The sequence below is a fragment of the Neltuma alba genome, unplaced genomic scaffold (genome assembly GCF_004799145.2).
Source record: "Neltuma alba isolate B1F8T4 unplaced genomic scaffold, ASM479914v2 tig00004868_pilon, whole genome shotgun sequence".
NCBI lineage: Eukaryota > Viridiplantae > Streptophyta > Magnoliopsida > Fabales > Fabaceae > Neltuma > Neltuma alba.
Window position 1 is genome coordinate 28,001 of NW_021633891.1, and position 23,385 is coordinate 51,385.

At 37.5% G+C, this 23,385-nt stretch overlaps 4 protein-coding genes across 4 annotated transcripts; 2 read left to right on the plus strand and 2 right to left on the minus strand.

The window, feature by feature from the left end:
- The first annotated feature begins 1,285 nt into the window (after nt 1-1,285).
- Nucleotides 1,286-4,950, plus strand: LOC114746040 (protochlorophyllide-dependent translocon component 52, chloroplastic-like). The gene is made up of 7 exons (XM_028934230.1): nt 1,286-1,879; nt 2,275-2,462; nt 2,873-2,958; nt 3,047-3,222; nt 3,349-3,537; nt 4,032-4,219; nt 4,319-4,950. Exons 1-7 carry the CDS (start codon nt 1,355-1,357, stop codon nt 4,572-4,574), a joined length of 1,608 nt encoding a protein of 535 aa, XP_028790063.1. The 5' UTR covers nt 1,286-1,354; the 3' UTR covers nt 4,575-4,950.
- A 3,392-nt stretch (nt 4,951-8,342) lies between these two features.
- LOC114746039 (uncharacterized) lies at nt 8,343-10,409 on the plus strand. Its single transcript, XM_028934229.1, has one exon. It carries the CDS (start codon nt 8,513-8,515, stop codon nt 10,184-10,186), a length of 1,674 nt encoding a protein of 557 aa, XP_028790062.1. The 5' UTR covers nt 8,343-8,512; the 3' UTR covers nt 10,187-10,409.
- A 1,745-nt stretch (nt 10,410-12,154) lies between these two features.
- LOC114746043 (cytokinin riboside 5'-monophosphate phosphoribohydrolase LOG8-like) lies at nt 12,155-15,827 on the minus strand. Its single transcript, XM_028934234.1, has 7 exons — nt 15,338-15,827; nt 15,126-15,223; nt 14,899-14,929; nt 14,636-14,735; nt 14,451-14,521; nt 12,589-12,732; nt 12,155-12,245 (listed from the first exon to the last, which is right to left on the minus strand). Exons 1-7 carry the CDS (start codon nt 15,467-15,469, stop codon nt 12,171-12,173), a joined length of 651 nt encoding a protein of 216 aa, XP_028790067.1. The 5' UTR covers nt 15,470-15,827; the 3' UTR covers nt 12,155-12,170.
- Nucleotides 15,828-17,859: 2,032 nt separating this feature from the next.
- Nucleotides 17,860-22,737, minus strand: LOC114746042 (pheophytinase, chloroplastic-like). The gene is made up of 8 exons (XM_028934233.1): nt 22,369-22,737; nt 21,682-21,774; nt 20,387-20,598; nt 19,437-19,581; nt 19,276-19,348; nt 19,030-19,176; nt 18,757-18,882; nt 17,860-18,345 (listed from the first exon to the last, which is right to left on the minus strand). Exons 1-8 carry the CDS (start codon nt 22,644-22,646, stop codon nt 18,253-18,255), a joined length of 1,167 nt encoding a protein of 388 aa, XP_028790066.1. The 5' UTR covers nt 22,647-22,737; the 3' UTR covers nt 17,860-18,252.
- Nucleotides 22,738-23,385: the final 648 nt, after the last annotated feature.

The following is a 23,385-nucleotide window of genomic DNA, read 5'->3' on the forward strand; positions in this document are numbered from 1 at the left end:
ACAAAAAATGTGATCAGTCCATATTTTTGAAAAATCCTCCCTTCTTTTTTAAATATTTTTTAAATTAATTGACAGGAAGGGGAAAAAAGTAGTAGAGAATATTAAATTAACATGCATGATTGAGGGCTTAATGGTTTACTTCTGGATTTATAAAAATAAATAAATGTGTTTTAGGTTTTAATTAAATAATATGCCCCCCGCAAGGTGAAAAAATTTGGAAAAAATTCACTATAGGACCGCAGAAGACAATTAATCTCAAAAAGCCCCCAAAATTTTCTGAAACCTCACTGCAGGACCAATGAGCCAATCTGATATTAATTCTACAAACGAAATGACGCCACTACCCTTAGCATTAGGTGAACCAGTCCACATGTGAACGGACTGATTCCACGTGTGAATATATGTATTTCTTCTGCAAATTGGCTAGTTCCCCTTGCAAATGCGATCTCTCGCACTTGTTCCCTCACGGACACATGCTTCAGGTGAACCAGTCCACATGTGAACGGACTGATTCCACGTGTGAATATATGTATTTATTCTGCAAATTGGCTAGTTCCCCTTGCAAATGCGCTCTCCCGCACTTGTTCCCTCACGGACGCATGCATCAGGTGAACCAGTCCACATGTGAACGAACTAATTACATGTGTGAATATATGTATTTCTTCTGCAAATTGGTTAGTTCCCCTTGCAAATGCGATCTCCCGCACTTGTTCCCTCACGGATACATGTTTCAGGTGAACCAGTCCACATGTGAACGGACTGATTCAACGTGTGAATATATGTATTTATTCTGCAAATTGGCTAGTTCCCCTTGCAAATGCGCTCTCCCGCACTTGTTGCCTCACGGACGCATGCATCAGGTGAATCAGTCCACATGTGAACGGACTGATTCCACGTGTGAATATATGTATTTATTCTGTAAATTGGTTAGTTCCTCTTACAAATGCGCTCTCTCGCACTTGTTCCCTCAAGGAAATAAGTTTCTACTAGGGGTAGTGACGTCATTTCGTTTGTGGAATTAATATCAGATTGGTCCCTTGGTCTTGCAGTGAGGTTTCAGAAAGTTTTGGAGGCTCTTTGAGATTAATTGTCTTCTACGGTCCTACAGTGAAATTTTCGCAAAAAATTTCGTCCCTGGGAAATAGTTCAGATTGGGACAAACGTGAGCCTCAATTTTTGGAGGATTGTCATTTATCATGCATTTTTAGTTAGAACTTGGACGAACGGCAGCCTCATGTTCCACATGTATATATATCCACCTCGCTCACCTTCCTTCTAGTTTCAACTTGCAGTACCATAAGCGGCTTCTCTTCTATCTCCATCCATCGGTTGAGCATCCGGTCTTCTAGCTAAGATGGAAGCTTTGCCGGCTTTCTCTGTTCCCTCGCTTCACATTTCAACTTCAACTGCGCCAGATATAACCTCAGCGATCAGAAAACCTATGTTCCCCAACCTCCACCTCAACTCGACACTCTCTTTACATGATAGGAAGAAATCAAAAGCCAGGCTTTTTACTGCTTTATCACCTACTGTATCGACAGAGCTCAGCACCGACCCACCAGTGGATGACCCAGAAATTGAAGGCTCAACCCAGAAATTCGATTGGTATTCACAGTGGTACCCTGTAATGCCGGTGTGCGACCTTGACAAGAAGGCACCGCATGGCAAGAAGGTGTTGGGTATTGATGTGGTCGTGTGGTGGGATCGAAATGAGACTGCTTGGAAGGTGTTTGATGACACATGTCCTCATAGACTGGCTCCTTTGTCTGAAGGGCGGATTGACCAATGGGGCAGATTGCAATGTGTTTACCATGGCTGGTGTTTTGATGGCTCTGGAGATTGCAAGCTCATTCCTCAGGCACCTCGTGATGGTCCTCCGGTAAAGATTCCTTCCATGTTTTGAGAAATGTCAGCGGGCAAAAGATTTTTATCCACAAGTATCCACGGTCCAATTTTAGGTTCCAAATGCTAATAATAGTTCTAGCTATCATTCAGAACGACATAAAAGGATCACGAACAAGCATCGTGATGGCTCAACATAATTAAGACTGTAAGCTGAAATTAACAATGTCCACATCATCTCCTTTCCAATTTTTCGAGTCAATAGATTCTCTCCTTGTCCTTTTACAGGCGAAGGGGAGGCGAGGGGTTGATGGGCAGTCGAGATCGATTGTTTGTTCACTTGTTTTCTTATTGCGGCATATGTTCTGCGCTAGTCTAATCTTCATGCTTACAGGATCTGATGGCAATTTCTCTTGCTACCGAATTTTGCAGATTCACACATTTAAAAAAGCATGCGCAGCTGCTTATCCATGTACTGTGCAGAATGATATCTTGTGGTTTTGGCCAAACACGGATCCTCAGTACAAAGATATTATTACGAGAAAGAAGCCTCCGTACATTCCAGAACTGGATGATCCATCTTACACTAGATCAATGGGAAACAGAGATATTCCATACGGGCATGATTCTTAGACTACAATTCATGATTCTTTATCTTCAGATATGTTTCGAATGGACTTGTAGTACCATATGATCAGAAGGATAAAAACATTTGGGGAAATAAAAATATGATTGATTTTATCAATAAATGCATTAATTCCCATAATCAATCCTTAAACATAGTCACACCTGATTACCACATCTTACCTCACGACAAATGCTAAAAGCCCAAAATTAGTTATGGAAAACTATCTAACTGTAAAGATATATCAGTAGTCCGTTACATGTCAAAAAACTAAGCCATTCCCATGCGGGTTGTCCTTGTGATTGAAATGCTTGAATATGAAATTGAGCACTATCCCATGTGTAATTAAAGAAAGTTTTTCTTTCACAGTTCAAGTAACTAACTAGGAAATTTATGCAATTTCAGGTATGAGGTACTGATAGAGAATCTCATGGATCCTGCCCACGTTCCATATGCACATTATGGGTTGATGCGAACTCAACAACCGAAAGGTAGATAAGATGAATGTCTGAACTTCAGTGAGTTCTTGCTTGCTTTATACATGACACTTACCTACGCATGACTACATTGATTTCACAGAGAAGGCTGATAGAGAAGGGGGCAGACCCCTCGAACTGTCAATTGAGACGCTAGACATCAATGGTTTCACAGCAGATCAGGGTTGGAGCAACAGCAAATTTATGTCACCATGTATTTTTTATGCTTATTCTAAGCCAGATCAGCCTAATGTCTCAGCGTCATCAGCGGATGCTAAGGTAAAGTTGATCTGCAGGACTACAATTACACGGAGAATATTTCTTTTTTTGCCTACAATATACGGAGAATATTTTGACAAGTATGTGGTTATATGTATTTTAACACATTCGACTGGATTATTGCAGAAATCACCAAGTCAAAGGAAGTTCGCTTTGATTTTTGTTTGCATTCCAGTTAGTCCAGGTAAAAGCAGATTGATATGGAGCTTTCCAAGAAACTTTGGACTCTGGATTGACAAAGTTGTGCCAAGATGGTTATTTCATGTTGGACAAAACCTGATTTTAGATTCTGATTTATATCTTCTTCATGTTCAGGTGATTCCAGTTCATTTCAAAGTTATTCTTTGTCCACTAGCTGATTACAAAAGTCACTACAATTTTCATCTTCAAGATATTATTGACTTTAGATTGCATCAAGTATGAAACCAAGCATATTTATTTTTTGTCCTATAATCCGCAAAATAACATTCAATTTATAAGAAAGCCCATAGAGGCTGCTACTGAAGAAATTAGGTTATTTTGCTTGCCCTTGACCTAACTATGAAAAATTTGTAATAAATGATAGAATCACTAAGAATTCCTGGTATTGTTAAGCAAATGATGGGCACTCCAGTCCTCCCCCAAAAACTAAATTTTGACGTGTGATTTGAAGGCGTCTCGCACATTTTGTAAGCTATTTAATGTCTAAATCGGCATATGCATGTGAGAACCAATTTGGGTTTTTGTTAGAATATATTGTCTTCTGGTATTACTGGAAAACGTTGTAATAATATAATTACTTATATTTGGCATCTAAATTTTGTTGACAGGAACATAAAATAATGGATGTCGGTCCTTCCAACTGGCAGAAAGCCTGCTTTGTGCCAACAAAGTCAGATGCTCTTGTGGTTGGTTTCAGGAAGTGGTTGAGAAAGTACTCAGGCGGCCAAGTTGAGTGGAGAGGAAAATATAGCGGGTTCCTTCCTCCGATTCCTCCGAGAGAACAACTAATGGATAGGTAGCTACGACCATCTGGTTCCTTGACTCAGTTTCAGTTTTATTTGTTTTTCAGAAAGACCGTCAATTTCCTCTTAAAAACGATTGGCAATTTTGGCAGGTACTGGTCTCACGTGGTAAACTGTAAGAGCTGCAAATTAGCTTACAAAAGTTTGAATGTGGTGGAAGTGGCGCTGCAGATAATATCAGTTGCTTCAGTAGGGGTTGTGGCGGCAATGAGAGAGGGTATGTTATCAGCAGCCGCAAGAAATTCCCTGGTTGTGATGGCAGTACTGTCATTTGCGTTATCAAGATGGTTAGCTCACTTCATCTACAAGAATTTCCGTTATCACGACTATGATCATGCCTTCCGCTGAAAAGGATGCTTCTGGTGACAAAAGCACTTCGCAGAACTACTAATGCTGCTGTATATGCCCGTTGTACAGTAATGCCTTGTGCGGAACAACGTTTAGATAGCGTCGCATGTGGAAACAAACAAGTAAATAAGTGCATCGGCCGCCACTTGTTTGTTTAAATATAAAATCACTAATGCGTGTGTTTGGGAAGTGTTACAATGATATGTAATTGTACTTGTTTCTGCAGCGATATGTAATGAAACAGCATTGCATAATCATGTGTGTTGTGTGGAAACTTGAGGCGGATGGATTGCATACTCAGATTGTGAACAAGAAAAGGAGTTCGTGAAATCATGAGTAATGAAACATATTACTCCATATATTCATTCCATCACGCGAACTTTATGTTGATACTTGAAAGGTTATCATTCTGATAAAAAACGAAAGGCTCTTTACCGGTTTAATACCTTGTAAAATCTTATATTGATATTTTAGTACTGGAGAGTACTTTTCGGCATGGATGAATCATGCATGTGACTCGTCTCTGATTTCACTTCTTCTTCTTCTTCTTCTTTTAAGGAAGAAGCATTCTCTCCCTTTTTAATCAATGCAGGAAATAGTTTTAGGTAGGAATAAATTATTAAATTAAAAATGTGAATTGTGAAGCATATTTTTCACCCAATAACTTTTTTCTTCGGTCAGAAATATTTCCTTTTTGTAAACCACGGTGCGACATGTGTCATGGTGTGATTGGCCTGGTTTTTTAACGAGTGGTCTTAGATTTTATTTATATATGTAATCCTTTCCGTCTCACTCACTTTTTTTAATTTTAATTTTAATTTTCTTTAGTGTATCATTTTTAAAGATAATTTGTCTCTTAAAAGTAGAAAAATGATTTATAGCAAAATCCGACATCAATTTCTTCCACTACCTTGTGCATGAGGATTAAGAAGTAACATGCCCCCCGAGGAAAAATTACACACAAGTTTTAAAGAGTAGAATTTATTATCTAAGATCTTAAAAAAAAGTCAACATTAATAACAGGTTCCAAGAGACTTTAAAGTATTGTATTATAATTGTAAAAATGATATCACTCTCTCTCTTAATCTAAGATTCCCAATTCATAGGTTTTTTTGTCAATGTGATTGACAACCTCAACTGCAAGTATTAATAACCTAATAGGAAGTTATTGACAACCTAGACAGTATCTGCTAACAACTGATTTTATAGAATAATATAAACTCCACATAAGAGCAAATTATAATCAAATAGTACTACTCCCGTCCTAAATATAAGGTCCATTTTGTAGTGTAAATTACACTACAAAATGGACCTTATATTTAGGACCGGAAGAGTATAATATGACAAATTTAATATTAAAATGGGAAGCTGTTGAAAGGTATGAACATCTTTAACTAAACCCAATAGGATTATAGCAGAATTTTATTACAAAGATCTATTGACAACATCAACAGCGAGTATTAACAAGTTAATGGGATGCTATTGACAACCTAAACAGTGTCTGCTAACAACTGACTTTGTGAAATAACATAACCTCCACATAACATCAAATTATAGCCAAATAGTATAATATAACAATTTTAATGCAAAAATGGGAAGCGGTTTCAAGACATTAACAACTTTAACTAAATTCAATAGGATTATAACAGAATTTTATGGCAGAGGTGTATTGACAACCTCAACAATAAGTATTTATAACATAAGGGAGTTGTTAACAATTTAGGCAGTATCTGTTGACAACTGACTTTATAAGATAACATAACCTCTACATAAGATCAAATTATAACCAAATAACACAATATAACAACTTTAATGCTGAAATCATTATTGTATAAAAACTTTATAGCAATATTGTACTTATATAGTGTTTGCCGAAAGGCCACCGTATTGGGAAAAATGTGTCCTTCCAGTATGTTGGAGGTGTTGTAAGAACAAAAGTGAAAAAGAAAGGCACAATATATGAAGAATTTAGAGCAATGATAGCATCAATGAAGGAAAAAAAGTAATGAGATGGTTATCAAAATTTATAATAACCTTTGATGAATATATATTTGTAGATCTTGCAAATGATGAAGAAGTGGAACATTTAATTAACTTTAATAGAGAAAGTAGTCATGTATATATAAAAAAATGGAGGTGCAAATTCACAACTAACAAGGGATGAACCCCTACCCCAGAAAAGGAAGAGCAACAACATGTGTAAGTGAATTTACTTATTTTGATTTTAAAGTAGTATTGACTATTATCAATTGTTCTGCTTAAGTTGTCATTGCAGTGGTCAAGGGTTGTCATTGACGGCCCTATGACTCGTCTGTTGTCAATTGTTCTGCTTAAGACGGATTGAATTTCAATTTTAAAACAAAAGGCTTTACTATTGTGAAAGATGTCACAAACCAGACCATATTGTAAAGACTTGCAAGAATCTCAATCCAAGTTGAGCTTTGTTGGTGGCTTCTTTATGTTTTTTTTTTTTGGTGTGAATGCATGTGATAATATTGTTTTGTAAATATTATTACACACATCTCTAATTAAGGGGTCATTAGGTACACATGCAACTCATATACTTTTTTGAATTGGTTGTAAATTTGGTGTAGTTACATTGTAGATATATATATATGAAGTGGTAAATGACATCTGCAAGTAATCTGATGTAATCTCATATTTTTATTTTGTTATACTTGTTAATAAATTGTCATAGGCTTGTTATTACATGCCGTGGAGGTTATTAATGGCTATCTGAATTAAGTTACTGATATAAAGTAACAATTTCATGTATTTCCAATGTTCCATGATTTTTTCACACATGCTTTTAGTGTTAAAGTTGTTATATGATATTATTTGGTTATAATTTGATATTATGCAGAGGTTATGTTATCTTACAGAGTTTGTTGTCAACAACACTGCCTAGATTGTCACTAACTTCCCCTTGGGTTGCTAATACTCGCCGTTGAGGTTGTTAATAGATCTTTGTAATAAAATTCTGATGTAATTCAATTTCATGTACTTAAAACTGTTAATGCCTTGAAACAATTTCTTATTTTATTCTTAAAGTTATTATATATGATAATAATACTATTTGGTTAGAGGTTGTGTTATTTCACAGAGTCAATTGTCAGCAATACTGCTTAGATCAACAGCTTCCTCTTGGGTTGTTAACATTCACCGTTAAGGTTGTCAATCGTATTAGCGACGTATAATTTGCAATAGGGACAGACGCAATATGGTGATGTACAGTTTGCGACAAACAAAGATGTCGAGAGGCTCACTATGACTTGGAGAGACGACAGATGACAAATTGATTGCTAAAAGAAGAGATGACACAATAGGGAAGCAATTATACCATGGTGAGTGACCACAAAGGGAGACATGATGCCTGGGAATAACTATGAATAGAGAGACAGCGAGTACGAGAGGCGCTATGTGGCTGATGCCTTTACTTCAGATGCTGAAGCGAGAGGCAGAGAGTAGTTTGAATGCTGAGGCAAGACGGAGAGTGTCTAAACTTTGAATTAGGAACCTTAGATTAGGAGGGATAAAATATCATTTTACAATTGTAATATAATACTGTAAGATCTCTTAGTACCTGCTATTAATTTTGATATTCTTTAAGTCCGAGGTGAATAAATTTTTTTTTGACCCGACGAGGTGAATAAATTTTGCTTCTTGAGACTCTGTAATTTTCCAATAAAGAATAAAATGTAGTAAGTCGTAAAAGTGAAGACACGCGGTAAAATGAAGTCGCAGAGAGAAGTTGAACTGACTTGATTCAGATCGGCCATCAACGTCACGGCCACAGCCACACCCACCGCCTCTGTAAGCCCTTCTCTTACGCTCTCTCTTCCATTTCCTACCGTCTTCTCTTTCTCCAATAATCCCCCGTTTTCTCTGTCACTCTTAAGTCCTGACTTTCCTCAGATTCTGGGTTTCCATAGAAACCCATGAAAGAATCGAATCCTGCTACTGAGCCCATTGGGCAAAACCTCATCAAACTTATTAGCAATCTCTGCTTTTCTGTCTTCGTTTTCTCAGTTCTCATTTTCACTGTCATTGCCATCACCTACCAACCCCCGGATCCATGGCTGGAATCTGCTCCAGCTCTCACTAGGCTCTTCACTGAATCCGAAAACGCCACCTTCCAAACTGACAATTCCATAATCAAAACCGGTGAAGATTTGCCGTCCGTCCTCCCCCCGGCCGCCTCGCCCAAAGCGGCCTCAACCCCAATCACGGAGGCGGCGATCGAGAAGATCGAGAACCAAATCACGAATTCCACCCCGCCGCTACCAGACTGCGAGGACTTGGGTTTCGTGAATTGTTCAGATCCTCATGTGTTGATTGCAGTCGAAAAGTTTAATCTCAAGGTCTTCAAGTCCATTGCATTCTTGGATTACCAGACTCCGGTTAATGGGTCAAAGCCTGACGAGTGTGATGTGGCATGGAGGTTCCGGAACAAGAGGGAGAAGTCATGGCGAAAGTATAGAGATTTTAGGAGGTTTAGGTTTGGTGTTGGAGAGAATTGTACATATAAGGTAGTGCATTCTGGTGGTTGGCATTCGGGCTTAAATGCCAGGCGCCCCAGGATCAGAACCAATGCTACAAGGGCTGGTGGAAATCCTAAAGTTGTCCCTCAGATCCATGACGATGAGATCAATGACACGATCCCCAGTTTGGGATCAGTGATGAATTTTAGGAAGGGGAAATACTTGTATTATTCACGTGGAGGGGATTACTGCAAGGGAATGAATCATTACATGTGGAGCTTCTTGTGTGGCTTGGGAGAGGCAATTTATCTGAATAGAACATTTGTGATGGACTTGAGTATGTGCTTGGCTGCAACTTATAACCCCAGTAACAAAGATGAGGAAGGAAAGGATTTTAGATACTACTTTGATTTTGAGCATCTAAAGGAGACAGCATCTGTTGTGGAGGAGGGTGAATTTTTGAGAGATTGGAAAAAATGGAATAAGAGCCATAAGAGGAAAGTGCCAATTAGGAAGGTTGTAAGCCATAAGGTGACACCATTGCAGCTAAAGAAGGATAAAAGCACGATCATATGGAGGCAGTTTGATGCCCCAGAGCCAGAGAATTACTGGTATAGAGTATGTGAGGGTCAGGCTGCAAAGTACATTCAAAGGCCATGGCATGCTTTGTGGAAATCAAAGAGATTAATGAATATTGTTTCAGAGATTAGTGGTCGAATGGACTGGGATTTTGATGCAGTCCATGTGGTTAGAGGGGGGAAAGCACAAAATAAGGAGCTATGGCCTCATTTAGATTCTGACACATCACCTGATGCTCTTCTTGAAAAGCTTAAAGGGATGATTCAGCCTTGGAGAAATTTGTATATTGCCACCAATGAGCCATACTACAATTACTTTGATAAATTGAGATCTAATTATAAGGTCCATTTGCTTGATGATTACAAGGAATTGTGGGGCAACACGAGTGAATGGTACAATGAAACTAGGCTTCTGAACAACGGAAAACCCGTGGAGTTTGATGGCTACATGAGAGTTGCAGTGGATACTGAGGTCTTTTATCGGGCGAAGACACGCGTGGAAACATTTTATAATCTCACTAAAGATTGTAAGGATGGAATTAATACATGCTGATCAGGTTGGCGAAATTATATATGCTCCTTCAAATTAATGGTTTAGCACTGTCTTCCTCATTGATCCAGGTTCAGATTCATACAATGGGGTTTGATTTAAGTTTCTTGAGTTCTTGTTGTACTTGCATGTTTTTTTATTGTATTGGTTGCTGATGAATTATGTTAATTGTCTTGATTCTATATACCTTCAACAGAATCTCCTCTTTCCATCGTCTTTCTTGACTTTCTGCATTGTCTTAGAAGGTGCTAGATTATGTCTCTATTTTCATCTCATTAAATATTTTGTTGACTCCACGACCTAACCAAATAGTAACTCCATGAAGGCTTGAAGGCAAGGGTAACGTTAATATTTCAAAGCTTAGACTTCCATTTGATGTTTGGAAAATGGTTTTGTAATTAACTCAGAAAAGGTTAGAAACAAGTAATGACCTATAAACTTTTTCTTGATAATCAATGCGGGTAATCAATAATTGGACTGCATACTATGTCTTTGCGATGGACAGTATGCTAGGTTCAATGGATATAGTAGTTGTATTATTTCATCGTTAAACTCAGAAAGTAGTTTCTTGGTGATTCTTCCAATCAAACTTACCATCTTGTCTCGGGCTATGCCTATTTTTCTTATTTTGGTGCTTACAGCACATGATTTTGTTTTTCTGAAAAAAGAAATGTTATTGAGAGGAGAAAGATAAGGAGGACATGGTATCTTCCGTAAAGCAGGTCAAAGAATAAAACTGAACAACAAAAGTAAAAGAGATAAAAATTTAACTACGTGGCAAAACTGCCCCAACCCTTAGCAGACCTTGAAAGAGACATCCTCTTGAAGACACCCAAGCAAAATCCTTGCACATAGGGACAGGGCATATTAATACAAGAATGTACCATTGGAAATAGTAACATTCTGCTCTAGCTAAATATTCTCAATTCAAGAAAAACAACACATGGCAATAGATTGTCAACTCTCTTGATTCTGCCAAGTCCTTTGAATCATATAAGCACAAGCCTCTCTAAACCTATGGCCATGCTCATTTATCTCCAAAGGCCCTGAACAATTTATTCCAGAATGAAATATCCCCTCAGTAATATAAAAACAATTGAGCCTCAGTTTGTTCATTATTGATGCACATTATACAATGTTAGGAGACAATTATGAGTTAGGTCTGTGAATTTGCTCATGTCGTTCATGTTTTTCATTGGATAATCATTGTTCAATCAATTTGAATTTTGAAGGAGCTTTAGATTTTTCAAATGGGTTTATCAAGAAGAAAATCCTCTTTAGTATGAGAGGACATGACAAAGCAGGACTAGGTTCCAAGCTGGAAAAACAATGTCAAGAAGAGACGGAGTTTATAATTGATTTGAAGGTGTACTACAAAGATCATTCGTAAAGTGAAAAATTGCAAGAATACTTGTTCACCTAGTTTAGAAACAGTATTGAAGTTCTTTATCTTGATCATGTGAAATTTGCTTCTTTAGGCCAATGGGGTGGTCTGAAATCGTTGCTGGGTTCCCACTTGATGTCCGACACGAGTTTTGAGTTTTCTTTCCGCATTGGACCATGAAAATCGATAAATATAAGGATGTATTTGCGTTCTGAGCGGAAGCCACCCCCCTTACAATATCTGAATAGCGAAGGGGTTTAGTCCGCAATAATCTTTTTGTCTGTGCTTTAGATCCTCATGTATGATTAGTTGATAATTTTTCCCCTTGAGAAAGTTAAGAATTTCCTTCGACAATAGGTATATTTGCTCTCGCTTTTTCTAATTTCTGTTGGCTCTGGATATTAAAATATTGATTCAGACAGCATTTTAAATTATTTCAATTCTTGGGGATCTGTTCCTTATAAAGCCCATCATGGCTCATACTCACATTGCTGCCTTTAGTGTTCAAAGACAGACAGATCCTTTTTCAAAGTACAAATTACTGCTTCAGACTTCAGAAGCATGGAGACACAGGGCAATTGTTATTTTATTCAAAAATACAAATTACTGTGAATCTGTACTTTCATTTTTGCTCCAGCTCTCATGCGGTGCCACCTGTTCATGCACGGGTGTGTATTCCTGCAAAAACAGAAAATGCTTGTAAACCTTGAGCTCAGTTGTTAGTTGTTAGCAAAGCCCATGGAGAGCGAATTTTCACAGAACTGATTTGCAGATTGGAAGATGACACTCATCAATGGAGCTGGCCTCTGCGTCATGCATATTGAATCACATTTACTTTTACTGTTGTTGAGGAGAGGAATGAATCCGCCTCTACTTTCATTTTAGTTGCATGTGAAGTGGCTGTAACGATGATACAAGTTTTGTAACAGCTTCTGGGTGCAAGGGTAAACAGGCAACGAAGATTTGATCCTTGCTAAGGAAGTTGGAAAAGTCAATTAAACAGAGAGCGAGGGAGTGTTACCTCCATCTTGCGGAGCAGCTCCTCCGGGGTGGTTGCAGATATGACGATATTCCTGGCGGCGGGTTTGATGAATCCCTCCTCAACTCCTTTGTCGAACAATGCAAGCAGGCAATCGTAGTAGCCGTCCACGTTTAAGATCCCAACCTATTCATTCGGAAGCACAGAGCATCATGGTTCATGTCCAACTTGTGTTGTTAACATTGTGGAGTGTTTGTCTTATTTACTGGTAGTGACTAGGCCTGTTGAGGGACTACTGAATTCATTTCAAAGCCAACCAACTTCATGTCAGTTTTGTGACTTGTGTTACCAAATTCCTGCTTCAACTACAAGGATTAGTAGTTCAATCATGTACCTAAACAATGGTTGTTGCGTCATAATCATGGCCGTTCCTATCACACATACCCACAATGAGAGGAGACCAATTTGAGACGCAAGTGCTGAGCAGCCCCATATCAATATGATTAATTAATGTTAACGCAATCGCGTGTGAATCAATTATTTTCTTAGACTGAATAATTAAGAGATTTCGAGTTATATGCAATTGGAGCGCGAGCGTGAATTCGAAGACATCCCCTTTGGCCAGAATCAGTTAAATCTAGTTTGTCTTCAGAGTGAGTCTAAACGACTGTCCAACTGATCCTGTTCCTTCAAACATTTATCACGTGTGTGGAGCGTGGCAGATTATTTTCTAGTTAATAACAATCATCATTATAAAGACTGCCCGCAGTAACGCCACTCTTTGTTTTAAAACAATTCACTCCAACCAATAGGATTAGGTTTAGCAAAAGGTCAATCGTTCATAACGTGCTGAATTAATATTTAAGTTCCTACCGAGAGAGTTTAGTATTGGTAATGCTCCAAACAAAATTATTTCTAATAGAAGAATACCTCTACGCAGCAAAAAAAAAATCACAGTAAAAGAATGATTAGCTACCTGAAGAAGTATCATATGCTTAAACTTATGTATTCAATATACTTTTATTAAACCAAATCAGAAAAAATGGAAAAAAAAAATCTAGAATACATAATGCATGAAAAAAATTCACTTACTTTGATTTGATTGGAATTTCAGTATATAAACTTAAGCATCTCATTTATTAATTTCCATTAAAAAAGGGGATGCGGACATTTTTACAGAAACAAAAAAGGTCATCATAAAAAAAATCTTAACAAACATATGGTATCTAATCAAAGAAAATAATTAACCATGTGCCGGGAGGGCGTGGAGCGAACGAAGATTAACCAGTTCATAATCCTAGAAAGATATATATAACACTTCTCGACTTGGTTGTTATTTTATCGTATTTCTTTGGTCAGATCGAGGCTTTATATTATAATAGCGTGGTTGCGTTTACTAATCTTAATACTAAAACTTTCCAATACGGCGTGCGTAGAATTTATTCCAGATGTAGCTATTGATATACGGTACTATTTCTTTAATTTTTATTTAAGGTATTGATAGCATGCCCACGTTATATCAACATTAGCACATTATTATTATTATTAAATTAATGTACCTGGATGGTCAATGGACGACGGCCAAAAGATATAGAGAGCAATATTTAATATAATAAACCACTGATATCTCTATACGTCAGTCTCTCTTTGAAGTTTTATTTAGTCCAACGGAATCATACAACAAGGCGTATACAATGTGTTGTCATTTAGAAAAGACTACAAGATTTAATAATTGGCAACACGCAAATTGAGATTCCCAAATTAATTTAAATTGATATAAGATTATTAATAAATTATCCAAGGAATTTCAGGTCCGAACACGGTTTCATGAAGGGGGAGGAGCACGTAATAGATCAGAAAACAAAGTCCATGAGGGGATGAAGATTAGAGAGAGGAGAACTTACTGGTTTGTTATGGATGCCGAGCTGAGACCAGGTTATGATTTCCAGCATCTCTTCCATGGTTCCGTATCCTCCTATACATACGAGTATGTATGTATGTATGTTCAATAATTAAAATGATATATGGTAATATGATTGGTATGAATTGATGAAAGAGATATGAAGTTGATTAATAATTAAATAAGTACCGGGGAGTGCAATGAAGCAATCTGCTCGACGAGCCATCTCGGCCTTCCTTTCGTGCATACTCGAAACAACCAACACTTGTCCCGCTGCATGCCCTGATATCTGCGCTACCTCACGTACACCCCATAATCAATGACTCAAACTACAACTCCCTCATTCTTCATGTCTATTCTGTGTTTGTGTGTGTGCATAATACAATCAGGCTTAAGTTTTGATCCTCAGAGAGATGAGTTTGACTCATCATTCATGTGTACGAATACGATACCTCAGCAGGAACGAGTGCAGCCGGGATGATTCTGTTTCAAAAAGGGAAATGATGAATCAGAACTGGAATCACTTTAATTTAATGATGAGTGCTGAGAAAGTTGAATTTAGGGCCACGGCGTGACATGCCAATGATGTCTAGAATTTCTGGTTTCATTCTATAGGTACGGTGTGAGTTAAAAACAAGTTCAAGGTTTTACATATATGGGTGAGAGGGAGTCGTCTCACCCTACCACAGAACAGCCGCCTTGGTGTGCTGTCCGGGAAACCACACCCATTAATCCAGTACTGCTTCCTCCATACACCAAATCCATCCGCCTCTCAACCTGCACAATGAATTGAATTATATATATAAATATATATATATATGAAATAGGGAGAGAGAGAGAGAGAGAGAGAGATGAGAGATCAGAGAAAGAGGGAGAGGAGGAATTACGTACGAGGTGTGTAGCGAGATGGAGGGCAGCGTCACTAAATATGTTTCTGTTGCCAGGTCTGCTTCCGCAGAAAACACACACCCTCTTGAGTTTAGCCATGACATGAGCAGCGATCCAGCAAAGGCCGCATCGCATCGCGTCTCGTCTTATAAATAATACTGAATGATGGCAACGTTGAAGAAGTAGGTATAGCTAAGGAGGGAGCTGCATATGTATGACGCGTGAGAATTGAGATGGCCGCATCCGATTCTTAATTTCAGTCAAACCACATTCTCACTCCTCCCTTCCTCTTCATTGGTTCCGTAATGCTTTTATATACATATTCTCCCTCCCCTCTCTTGCTTGCCCCTCCGTTTCCATAAAGTGGTTCCTCTCTCAATTCAAAAAAAGAAAAAAATGGTTCCTCCCTGTCGTCACTTCTGCATCACCATTCACCCACACCCCAACATCATTCCTCTATATTCACCCCCCTCCTCCTCTAGCCTCCGCACACACACACACATATGTATCCTTCTCCACGTGCCTCCATTTCTCTCATTGCCTTGGCTTTTAGAATGCTATTCTTCTTCTTCAAGGCAAGAACCGAACCTACAAACCTAACACTTGGCTCCACTCTATACATTAGATCGTGATGAAGGTATGGCGCGCATATATTTATATTTATGCATACATAATTACTCTTCCGGTTCTTAATATAATACCAATTTAACTAATTTGATTAGATTAAGAAAGTTAGATAAGTTAGTTAATTATAAAAAATATAACACGTTTTTACTAAAATACCATAATCATCTTTCTTAATACCTCATCTTTCTCTTCTACTTAATTAATTATAGTTGATGGAGTATCCATAGGGATAATTTAGAGAAAATTGATAAATATGAGAAATGGATCTTATATTTAGAATCAAAACTAACTCAACAATTAGGTCCTATATTAATAACCGGAAGAGTATCTTAATTCGTGATTGGCTTTCACATACGATAGATAATTAATGGACATAACGGAAGGGAATGAAGACGCTGATTTTAGCTTTTTTTTTTTTTTTTTTTTAAGTTCTTGAAAGATTAGGGCTGCGGAACTGCATTCGCACCATAATTAACATGCACGACCTGCTTATCCTGATATAGCCCCATTACCCTAGTGGCTGTCATTTCTCTTCCTTTAATTTTGTGCTTTCCTCACAATCTTTTTCTCTTTTTTTTTTTAACAAAAAAAAGTGAATACCTTTATCTGACCAATACAAATTCATATAATTAACTCCCATTATATTGTGTATAACCACCGAAACGAATTATTCCTCTAATTGCAAAATTGTGATAAACAAACTTTTCCTCACAAAAGTCTAATATGCACGATGTTCGGCCAGTGTTTGAATCTGACATTAGGCCATCGGTGGTCCACCATTTTCACACAAGTTTGTTTCATATATCTTGGACTCATCATGACTGACAGCGGAATCATTGTAACATATGACGAGAAATCCTTGACAAGAAATCGCTTCTTCAACTTCTTGGACATTATTATCAATAACATAAAGAAAGAATGAGCACGATGATGATCGTTGGTTGGTTTTCCTTTTTCCTTTATAACTAGAGGAGGAGTTGGTGTATGTCATCCGCCAACTAGCTGTGGAGCTAGACGCTTTATGCCTTTACTTTGCAACATAACAAAAGCAATATATACCATATAATGGCCACTACAGAATAGAACCATTAGCTTTAATTTCAGTGGCTTTGTGGAGTAGACACGAGTTATAACTGGGGATTCCCTTTAACAGCTTCAAAATGAATCACTTAAAGTGAGAGACTAGATAAATTTAGAATGGTGGTAGCTCCTACTTCTATGAGATTCAAATATTAAAAGACAAACTCGTGTGTATATCTCTTCTCTCATTTTAGATAAAGTTATTTCGAAGAATCTATCTTAAAAGCACCTTTTTTAAATTACATCACATAAATAAATGCTCGAAAGAGATCAAACCTACAATCTTTCATTGCTAAAAGTAGACTGCGACGTGCTATTAGGTCATAAAACCATTAGCCATTTTAATAACACTTTGGGAGAGGGATGCCCTGTTTTTGGGGTCATTGATGATCGCATTAGGGAGATCAAGCGTGAATTACAAATTATGATGGCCAGCGGTCCCACCACTTATTAACTCAATACTTATTCAATCCCTATTCTCATTAATCTCCTTGCAACATAAAGCATTATCTTTTTTTCTCTTTCTTTTTTGATTACAAGGAGGCATAGAGGGTTGGGAGTGATCAGGGCATGTCAAAGTTCCAAGACACTTCGGTCGCATCAAATGAGCCACAACTCTTGATAACTCTACCAAGTAGAAGATGCACCGACCATCAGTTGGCATAAACCTATACCCGTAACACTCCCAATCACCTTCTTTGATGATTACAAGAAACCAGGAAAAAAAAAAAAAAAATTTTTCTCCCATGCACACCTGCGCACACGCAGGCATACGCGAATAAAAACATAGACACACATGAATAACCAAATTAAACAAATTGACAAAAAGCTTCAATATCACCCTGTGCGGACTGCATTTTTAACCAATCATGGTATCAGAATTCAGAAATGAACAGAAACTTCAACTGGTTCCGGAAACTGGAACAACATGAGGTCAAAGAAGCGCCATATACAATTCCCAAACGGATAAAGTATGATTACATGTAAATACATCGGAAGACATTGAAGGACCACAAAATTAGTGGTGGGGCCGGCAACTGGCAGATAATTTTTTCACATTTACCACGGATATGTGACACAAGTACGTGTGTAATGCTTGAATATATACAAGAAAAAATGAAACGCATTCCCGACGGCTTCAATTCTGATTTGAGAAACATACACCACTCCAGTGCATTGAGCAGCATCAACTGACTAACAGCCAAGTCCAATCAGCTAACTGTTGAGGAGTTAATAGATGAGGATTCAGCATGCTTTGCCACAAAGGACTCCACAAGTGGGTTCACAAGATGAGGTGCTTCATCCTTCATGCAATCATTTGGATTTAATAATCAATGACATCATAACCAAAAACAAAATAAAGTCGTAAAAACTAATAGAAAGAGAGAAATTATACAATGAGAGAATGGAAGAGCGGGAGATTTTCTGGGTATTAGCCAAAAATGGCACCCAAGAATTAACAGGCAGTTTGGTACAATTGGAATGGATTATAAATAAAATAGAATTAAAAAAGGGGTTTTGTGTATGAAAAGGGTGTTTTGTACATTAAATACACGAAGCAATGAGAAAGGACAATTACTGTTAAGTAATGATGATAGAAATATAATAGATATTGCATATATCACATTTATATAATGAGAAAGGATTCTCTTTCGAATACTCAAGCCATGTAGAAAGAGCATGAACATGACACCGCTGTAACACACAGCACGAACCTGGGGGCAATGACCAACATTTGGAAGGACAACGAAGTCTTCTACAGAATCAAAATCCTGAAAGTTTCTTCCAATCTCGATTGGTTCCCACGGATCCTTATCACCCCATGCTATCAAAACTGGGCACTGGAAAAAAAAAAAAAAAAAAAACAGAGAACTTTAAATAAAATATCTCATTTTAGCTTTTTAACTTGTATTCACTTGTTTGATTCCCCACGAGACACATGTCTAGGATTTTTTTATTTGAGAGCACAGCGGGAAGAGGAAGCTTACTTTCACTTGGGGTAGTAGTTCCTCAGGAAGAGGACCACCTGAATAACATATAAACTCAAGAAATACTTCTGCTGCTCCAGGTTGCAGCCCTGGATTAAGGATGATTTGCACAAGTTCATCTGTCACTTTGGAGGTATCGTGGTAGCACTAGAAAAAATTTGAAGGCAACAAGTATCATTACAGTGGAGAGTATTTACTATAACATCTGCATCCAGATGTAATCATTCGACAATGACAGGGTAGTACCTGGGAAAGAATGCTCCTCACAGATTCTTTAGTTGCAACAGCATTGAAGAACAACTTGCCAACAGCAGTATCCCTGTAAGGTCAGGAAGGGAATAGTAAAAATTTTCCCTGGCAAATTTTACCTGAAAGTGAACATGAAGAATCTTGCATTTCTTTTGTACCTAAGCAATTTCTGGAATGTTCTAATGAAAGGTCTTCCATACCAAGGCTGCTTCTTAATATGAAGCATACGCAGAGATATATTGAGAAGGATAATGCCCTTGCAGATTTGTGGATCCATTACTGCCGCCTGAAGACCAACCACCCCTGAAAAATAAGGAACAAATGTGTATTGATAGTATAGAAACTGAAATCCCAAGTATTGTGTATGACTCATGCGATACAGAAAGATAGTCGCTTTACAATAACCTTAGGAAAGAGAAGACAACTGATTGCACACCATTATGTTCCGTCAATCAACTCATAATAACTCTATGTTCTAGTGCTTGTCAGTCAATATTCTTCTTTTACATATAACCATCAAGACTTGTCCTCAAGATGGAGCAAAGAATCATACACCCAGCTTATAGACATTTGAGGAGAAAAGATCTTCTAAGATTCTTAGGAAGGACATCAGCAATGAGTCCTTCAAAATGTTTATTTCTAAAGTATATTGATAGTATTCTATCTAACTCCTCCAAAGTGAAGTTCTAGTTTATTTCAAAATGTTATGCTTGATTTGGCTAGACTAGGTTGAGATCTTGAAGGATGTTCTTGTAACCTTGAGGACATCAATTTAAAGCAATCTGTACACTGAGTTTCGTTTAAATGACTCCCGCTAGCATTTTGCATTTCCAAGGGACGATTCATGCAGTTCCATTGAGTAAATTTTTAGGATTCCAAAATAACATGGTAATAATCACATCAATCGGTGGATTCTTTTTATTTTAGGTTTGTATGGAAGACTAATCAGTCATAACTATTGATGATTTTTTATAAAATTTTCAAGTGACAGGTGCAAACAAAGAAGTAAAATGAATAATTACAACAGAGAATAGATGAAAAGGAGTAATTGTCAGATCCTTGCGGGGAAACATGATGAAAAATAAATCAGAGTTTCGAAAGTATTCACCTCCAATGGAATTGCATACAAAGAATGCTTCATCCTTAACAACATCAACACAAAACTCATTTAATTGAGCAGCCCATGTCTCAAAAGTATAAAATGAGTCATCTATAATTTGACGAGGATTTGGTTTATCTGAATATCCATAACCAATAAGATCAATGGAGTAAACCCGGTGAGATTTTGCAAGAACTGGAATATTTTTCCTCCAGTGATCACTGCAACGATGTGTTTTCTCAGTTACTCCAAGGAACAAAATAAGCATGGAACCAAATGGATCAAACGGCAAAACTTACCTACGGGCAATACATGATGGGTATTCTCATTAAAATGTCAGAGCATGTATGCATTAATGTAAGAAAAAAATCTCTAGTTAATAGCAAGTCATTTCTCTATTCTTCATAGAGGTCATGGGAAGAGAAAGGACAGCAAGGTGGCTTTAGTGTTGTGCTCCTTTTGCTGGAGCTTGGTTGTGTTTGGCTGGAGCGCAATCCTCACACCCACGGAGAATTAAGGACAATATTATCATATTCATATTTCATAAGTATGTTTAGTTGTATGACGGAAAGCGGAAAAATGCTTGTACTACAGAGATATGTGAACTATTTACTACTGTATTTTATAGAAAAAATGTACTATTAACTCAACATATGTGACTGTATCCTGCAGAAATTGCCAAAATCTGTTGAATCCATGGACAATTGATCACATTGACTGACTCGGTTCCCTGTTGTAGTAACAAACTGACATCGCCAGAAAACCAGAGGCCTTACCATTTTATATTTCACTATAAAAATGAGTTAATATCTATGTCATGGACCACAAGACGAAAAATAAGTGAAAAGGAAGCTGCTTAGGGTTTCCAACCAAAGATGGTGGACTTTACTTTTGGAGAAATTAATTCTAGATTGAAACTAGGAAAGATAACCGTTCCTATCTATTAACATGGCGAAGTAAAATAATAAAAGAGGAATAAAAAAAAAACCTCATTGCTTAGTAGCTTGATTGATAGCTTCACAATTAACTTAACCCTGCACCTCATTTCTGACTTCCATAAACTTCATAAACCACTTTAGTAATTCACTTCCATTATAATGGAACTTAAAATTGCATATGTCATAAGTGGCTTTCTTATGAAGCTTCTATATCAACAATCACAATCAAGACCCCAGTTTGATTTCAAAACAAAACCAATGTAAGCATCAAACATTTCTATACAAATTCTTTCAAGCAATTCTTCCATTAATGGCTATAGCATTTAGTTGTCAGTTAATGAGAAGGAACGTATGAGCAATGTGCACCTGTTTGCTCCAAAACCATGCACTAGAACCAATGCAGGGCCATTGTTTCCACAATGTTGATAGCGAACAGAGTAACCCCTCCAGTTCCAAATGCTGAAAGCCAGAAACATAAAGCATAAGGGTATATTGAGTAAATCAAAGTAATGAAACTCCAGGGACCGACGCAAAACAAGCAAGAGGGCGGAATGGATAAAAATAACTAAGTAGTCCTCTGGTCCTGAATATAAGACACTTTCGTAATGTAAATTATACTTAAAAAAGGGTCCTATAGAGGAGTATCAACATATCATAATGGGAAGGAAAAAAAGCCCTTAAAGCTGGAAGCACACGCCTATTCCATTGGCCACACAGCGTAGTTATGTTTGAAAAGTTGGGAAAAAATTATATTCCGATGCTGCAATAATAAATTTGAATAGAAACAGAAAAGGATAAAAAGACCAAACTTTTAACAACATGGCTGAACCAACGAAACAAAATATGCATGCAGGAAACGAGAAATAACGCCTCGAATGCTTCTTCACAACTCAAGTAAATTTGCCAAATGAACTCGACCTTTCGTTGAGGCAACAAAAGGTACAAGTCCTGGCTCCTGGTTTTCTAAGCCGAAAGTTACTTGTAACCAAAAAAAGAAGCCCACGATGAGCAAAAACACGAGTGAATCCATTGAAGCTTGGTTAAAACAACTACCGGGTTTGAACCTCGAACTCTGCGTCTTTAAAGTCCAACGGTATTTCAGGAACGGGAACGGTCTTCTGCTGGATTTGACCATGCAGACCAGAAAATCCGACAGTCTGAATTGATTTGAAGGATTTAAATCTCCGGAGTAGACGTTGAGTATTTAATTTGGGCAGACGGGTTTTGAGGTTAATGCAGATTGACGAAGCAGTTTTCTGGTTTCTCTGAAAAGAGGAGCAAGGCAAATCAATCTGTGAAACGGGCGTTGCATGGAGAGCTGTGCGCGCCATATGGTTCGATAAGAGCGACTGAGCGAGCGTACAAGCTCCAATCTCCGAAGTGAAAAATAACGGTCCTGCCCCCGGCTGAGCTCCTCTGCTGACTTCTGAGGAGCTCAATGCCACAGTCAAAGCATGGGACTGGCAGCGGAATTCAAGAGCTAGAGGTTGCTAGCGAGCCACGCAGCTCAATCCCAAAAACCTCATTATACCTATCGCACAACTCCCTCTAAAATCTTCAGCCACGAAAAACAAAAAATAATTATATTTTACAAAATATCCCTACTTATTATAATTCCTTAAAATAGATTCTTCTAATTTATTGAACGATAAAATTGCCCCAAAAAGAGTAATGCTTTCTTGGAAAAACAGCATAAAGTGACAATTATTTGCGAACAAAACCAAGACCTCTAGATCAAGAGTCAAGAGTCATTTCTCAAAATTTGTAATACACACACATGCGTATATATCATTCACAGAAACAAATAAATTTAATTCGATTATCAACGTTAAGCTAAATTGAACTGGGATGACACTACAAAATAATAAGCAATTCGCTAATCTAATCCGTCGTAAATTCTGTCACTAAAATTAGAAATAAAATTTAGTGACAAAAAATTTTCATTGCTAAATTAATGAAATGATAGATTATTGACAAAATAAATTTTGTTGTAAAAGGATTAGTGACCAAAAATTTTATTTTGTCACTAATTCTGTAATAAATCTGTCGCTAAATCTGTTGTAAAAGGAA

Bases quoted from the DNA above. Each gene is read 5' to 3' on its own strand.
- LOC114746039 (XM_028934229.1), top strand. From the start codon at position 8,513: ATGAAAGAATCGAATCCTGCTACTGAGCCCATTGGGCAAAACCTCATC.
- LOC114746042 (XM_028934233.1), bottom strand. From the start codon at position 22,646: ATGGCGCGCACAGCTCTCCATGCAACGCCCGTTTCACAGATTGATTTG. The intron at 19,582-20,386 runs GTGAATACTTTC...CTTATTTTTCAG, and splicing joins TGTATGCAATTCCATTGGAG to GGGTGGTTGGTCTTCAGGCG. The intron at 19,177-19,275 runs GTACTACCCTGT...AATTTTTTCTAG, and splicing joins TGAGGAGCATTCTTTCCCAG to TGCTACCACGATACCTCCAA.
- LOC114746043 (XM_028934234.1), bottom strand. From the start codon at position 15,469: ATGCGATGCGGCCTTTGCTGGATCGCTGCTCATGTCATGGCTAAACTC. The intron at 14,736-14,898 runs GTATCGTATTCG...GAGGTAGCGCAG, and splicing joins CTGCACTCGTTCCTGCTGAG to ATATCAGGGCATGCAGCGGG. The intron at 12,246-12,588 runs GTAACACTCCCT...CTGTTTTTGCAG, and splicing joins AGCTGCTCCGCAAGATGGAG to GAATACACACCCGTGCATGA.
- LOC114746040 (XM_028934230.1), top strand. From the start codon at position 1,355: ATGGAAGCTTTGCCGGCTTTCTCTGTTCCCTCGCTTCACATTTCAACT. The intron at 3,223-3,348 runs GTAAAGTTGATC...GGATTATTGCAG, and splicing joins CGTCATCAGCGGATGCTAAG to AAATCACCAAGTCAAAGGAA. The intron at 4,220-4,318 runs GTAGCTACGACC...CAATTTTGGCAG, and splicing joins AGAGAACAACTAATGGATAG to GTACTGGTCTCACGTGGTAA.